Genomic DNA, 5,118 nt, shown 5'->3' on the forward strand with positions numbered 1-5,118 from the left:
ACGTATATATACATATACATATATATATACATATATATATATATATAAATATCACGTTACTTGCTATTCTCTCAATGCTCGAGATATCCGTACAATTGCGGTAGGATGTAAGTTCTTGTTTGTCGAATGCTATAGTGTACATTATACCAGATAGGCTGTACATAGGAACAGACAATGGGTTTAGCACTCCACAAACGGTTATATAGATTACTTTGTAAAATTGTGTCTGGTAAGTTCTGATAAATATTGAATTGCCTGTATCCCCGTGGTCAAATCCATTGTAGTCAACAGATCACAAAGTAGGCCACGGATAAGCCACCAATCGTGAATAGCATCAGTCACACGTCAGGTCACAGACTGCACACAAACAACTTACATTTTGTGCTGTATACAGGAGAAAAGAATGCAGCCGACCAAGAAAACCAAGTGCTGGTTACAGGAAGTGGCGAATGTCTTGTGGCGTGACATGGCCCGAGGTGAGTGAATGAATGAGTGAGTGAGTGAATGAATGAGTGAGTGAGTGAGTGAGTGAGTGAGTGAGTGAGTGAGTGAGTGTGTGCACTGGTTAAGCGGTATCCACACTATGCACACAGTGTGGTGGAGAGTTACTGGGGTACAATGTATTGCTTCTATATGTACCATTACCCCTTTTGTCAACATCAAGGAATCGGTTGTGCTACATCTGGGCCAAGTGGGGCTGATCTCACACAGTTGTAACACCTGATATATCCGCACATAGCGTTGAGAATATGTGATGATCTGCTGTACTGCCTAGTACGATGTCGTATACACATACGTGAATGGATGAATGAATGTTCAGCGACGCACTTTTGACAGTACCTTTGCCCAGCTCTGAAGTCAAGTCATACACTCCTCAAGTAGCGCCGTTGTGTGTTCTATATACACACAAATTTGAATTAAACAACCCGATTCTCAACTTTATGCGCTTGAACTTTTAGGTACCAAAGAGTATCAAAATAGGACGTATACCAACTGCTTTGCTGGGAAAGATGCAGTCACGTGGATGATGTCAAACCTTGCGGTATGTCTATGGTCTTTCATACTCTCTGTAGTTCGGTACCTAGGGCTGTGTGATCTAGAGTGTATGAACTGATATGAACTTTAATTCGTAAAGTGAACGGATGATTGAGAAATCAGAGACCATAACGATAGTGATCGACAGTATCATCATGAACGGATACAATATAATACTGCATATTCATTCTATTCACACAAATGAGATACCAGGCTTTCGCTTTCCACGCTTACACACACTTGTTGCACCTCGTGTCTTGCACACTTTCAGGGGGTTGTGAATAGTCGCAAGGATGCTGTAGTGCTTGGGCAGCGTATGGTGGGCGACAGTATCATCATGCACGTGCATGCAGAGCATGGGTTTCGAGACAAGAACCTCTTCTACATCTTTGCGGACGATGTGAGACAGTACGCAAAGCTGGATGTACCACTCAATGGTAAGTGACCGCCGTGGTAGGAGTCTGTTGGTGCAATCATTAGACACTACATACCACCAACAACTACAGTTTGCGAGGATACAAGTGCGTGCCCTAACTCTAAAGCCTGTACACTTAACCCTACATACACCAAACTCAAAACACTCAATGGTAAGTGACCGCCGTGGTAGAAGTCTATTGGTGCAATCATTAGACACTACATACCACCAGCAACAACATTTTGCGAGGATACAAGTGCGTGCCCTAACTCTAAACCCTGTACACTCAACCCTACATACACCAAACCCAAAACACTCAACGGTAGGTGACCGCCGTTGTCTGATTTGTCGGTACATTTGTTGCATGCTGCATGACATCAATAACGACAGTTCGCGAGGATACGAGTACGTTGAAGTATACTTAAACCCTAAACCCCTCAACCCTAAACACTACAGTCATCCCATACATATATCATGTCTAGGGTGAGGTCGGAGCATATCTCACGGCGCTGACCATCTCAGGTGTCTTGTTTGCTCATGTATGTGGTCTTGGATACTTCTCGTGGTGTTGTTCTTCACATATTGTTTTCCTGGTAAGTTATTTATGTACCTTGTTTATTGCTTGTCTATCCTCACCCCATGCCTACCCGTTCACAGTCAGAACCGCATGGCCCTACGGGACGCTGAGTAGAGAGGCAAACGACGTCGTCGCTGAACTGTTGGGCGAGATAATGGACATCTACCAGATCTATGTGGGGCATGACGGACCATTGACTGAATGCAGTTTGCAAGAGATTAGAGGCAGCTTACAGTATGTATGGGTGTGAGTATGGTTGCATGTGTGTATGTGTGTGTGTATGTTTGTATGTGTGTGTGTGTATGGTGGTGGTGGTGCTTGTGTGTATGAATGTGTATGTATATGGGTGTGTGAAAGGGTGTGTGTGTGTTTATGAGTGTGTGTATGAGTGTGTGTATGGGTGTGTGCATGGTGGTATGTGCGTGCTTATGGGTGTGTGTATGAGTGTGGGCATGGTTGTATGTATGTGTGTATGGGTGTGTGCATGGTGGTATGTGTGTGTTTATGGGTGTGTGTATGAGTGTGTGCATGGTTGTATGTGTGGGTGTATATAGGTGCATTGGTTAACCAAGTAGTAGAAATGTGGCTTATATCTACTAGACGTATGTGGGGCCACGATGGTCCATTGACTAAACGCAGTCCATTAGAGATCTGAGGCAGCCTGCAGCAGCTATGTGTATTACCCGATAGCCTTCACACACTCGACATGCATGTGTTTGACTGACGTCTCACGTACTTATTAAATGGCGAGCGCTTACTATAGACACTTTAGAAGTGATAATCACCGGAATCACGACCAACATGTCTTACGAGGCTGAGCTAACCCCATTCATGGATATGTATAGTACTCAAGGTCAAAGCTCCATTCCCAAATACGTATAGTACTCTCTGTGGAATCAAGATCAAAATGTCTCACAAGGTTAAAGCCCCTTGTCTTAGATATGTATATTCCTCCCCGACACTCCACAGATACTGCCCTCGCCATGGACGCCTGGGCAGTGTGTGGATATGACTTGGCATAGTATTCTCACGCTGTCATTAATGCTCTTGACATCTGGTAATCTCTCAGACTGCGAGTGTCCAGTATTGGGGTGGGGCAATTGTGCAGAAACATAAAAAGTCAAAATCGAAACAGTTGACACTGTCTCTCAATGTGTGCCGCCAAATGGACACTCCAGGCATGCCTACCTGTCATCATCTAATAACACCCCCAGCATGATATTCTAGTCAATAGTCAGTGCATGTACACATCATCGTATATATCTCCTACACCGTCTCTGATGAGCTTAAACCCTAAACCACTCCCACACTGTCTTTAATGTGCGCTAACCCTAAACCCTAAACCCTAAAACCCCTCAAGATGGCGAGCGTTCAGTATAGCGGTGGGTGAATTGCGTATCATCAAAATCAAAGTGCAGATGTCGCACGAGGCCAAACTGACGCTTTATCTGAACATGTACAATCTGCTCATACTCCACGGATACGTAGTGCTGGGCATTCCCGATGGGCTCATGAAGCGAATCGACTTTTTCAAAGTAGGTGGTGATGTGAGCAGGGGGTGCATTTGCCTATGTAATATGCTGTATATGTGTACGTATATGTATATGTGTATGTATATGTATATGTATATGTAGATGTATATTTATATATTTATATGCAAATGTATATATATATGTATATGTAGATGTATATGTAGATGTATATGTATATTCATATGTACATGTACATGTATATGTAAATGTATGTGTACATGTGTGTATATGGCCCGTTCTAATAGTATTTTGTGTATGCGAACTATTTGAACCAAATACTGCGCTACAGCACCCGCCGTTGTTTGATCTACGGTGGTGGTTCAAACTGCTCCATTGGAGCGCGGAAGGGAGTGAGCTTCGATATAAGTCATATATTTCTTTACGAATATAAAGCATGTTCTGATTAAGGCCACGAATACCTACCACCTACTACCTACCCCACATATGCACACGTTGCTAAGGACGCTAGTATGTAGTCCGGTTGCCGCTTCCCTGCATACGTTGACTTTCACACATCTGATGGGACTTTGTATGTCCAAGGCTACTACACTGAATTGGTCAAAACGGTTAAACTTCGATCGACATAGCCTGCCATGCACGTGGGCAATTACACCAAACAATCGAACTGCTATTATATTATGGTCCGAGTGTTATATAATTTTTTCACTGTCCCCTACAACTATAAGTGCTTAGCTGCTTTTATATTTTCATCCCATACAGAAAGCAAAATACGAAATAGATGGCTTAACCCTGTCCGCTCTTGAGTTAGAACACGCGATACTCAGAGCCAAATCCAGCCCGCCTGACTTGGGTAAGTAGCGTTTCCACCTTGTTTGCAATACAAAGAGAGAGAGAGAGAGAGAGAGAGAGATATATATATATATATATAGTACTGGCACGCTCACTTGGTGTCTTTCAGATAAAACAATGTTTTAGTAGAGCGTACTACAGTCTCACTACCTCCCCTAGCCTCACACATTCTGGCCCTCAGACTTTTTCAATGTTGATCTACTTTCTTTTGTATAGGTATCCTTGGAGGATTCTTCTTAAGTATACCGAAGTACGGTTCGAAAAGTGCATACGGTCCCTTATTATTGACCCGTCCAGAGGTGCTCGTATCCTTTGCGCTATGGAATGGGGCCGTAGATGGACCTCGTCTGCCCGAGATATTCAGGGGCGAAACTGTCCACAGCCAACTTTTGCACTGTGCGAGGTAGGTTTAAACCCCATGTATAGAGATATACATGTATAGAGATATACATATATATAAATATACATATATACATATATATATTTCTGTACATGTATACATGTATATATACACGTAAACATGTGTATATGCATATATGAATATATGCATGCGAGTATATATGTGTTTATGCATGTATGTGCATATGTAATAATTTACGTATGTATGAATGTATATATGTATAATGTATATATGTGTATGTGTATATGTATATTATATGTGTATATTTGTAAATGTGCCCATGTGTATATGAGTATATGTGTAAATGCGTATGTGTAAGTGTATGTTCGTGTGTATGTATGTGTATACT

At 42.3% G+C, this 5,118-nt stretch overlaps 1 protein-coding gene across 1 annotated transcript; it reads left to right on the forward strand.

Moving 5' to 3' along the window:
• Positions 1-3,409: 3,409 nt before the first annotated feature.
• Positions 3,410-4,772, forward strand: SARC_02836 (hypothetical protein; the record flags this gene model as incomplete). Its single annotated transcript, XM_014303408.1, has 3 exons — positions 3,410-3,562; positions 4,280-4,370; positions 4,586-4,772. Coding segments are annotated over exons 1-3 (395 nt in total), but the record flags the coding sequence as incomplete, so codon positions are not given.
• Between the last annotated feature and the right edge of the window lie 346 nt (positions 4,773-5,118).

Source organism: Sphaeroforma arctica (genome assembly GCF_001186125.1).
Source record: "Sphaeroforma arctica JP610 unplaced genomic scaffold supercont1.132, whole genome shotgun sequence".
Taxonomy (NCBI): Eukaryota; class Ichthyosporea; order Ichthyophonida; genus Sphaeroforma; species Sphaeroforma arctica.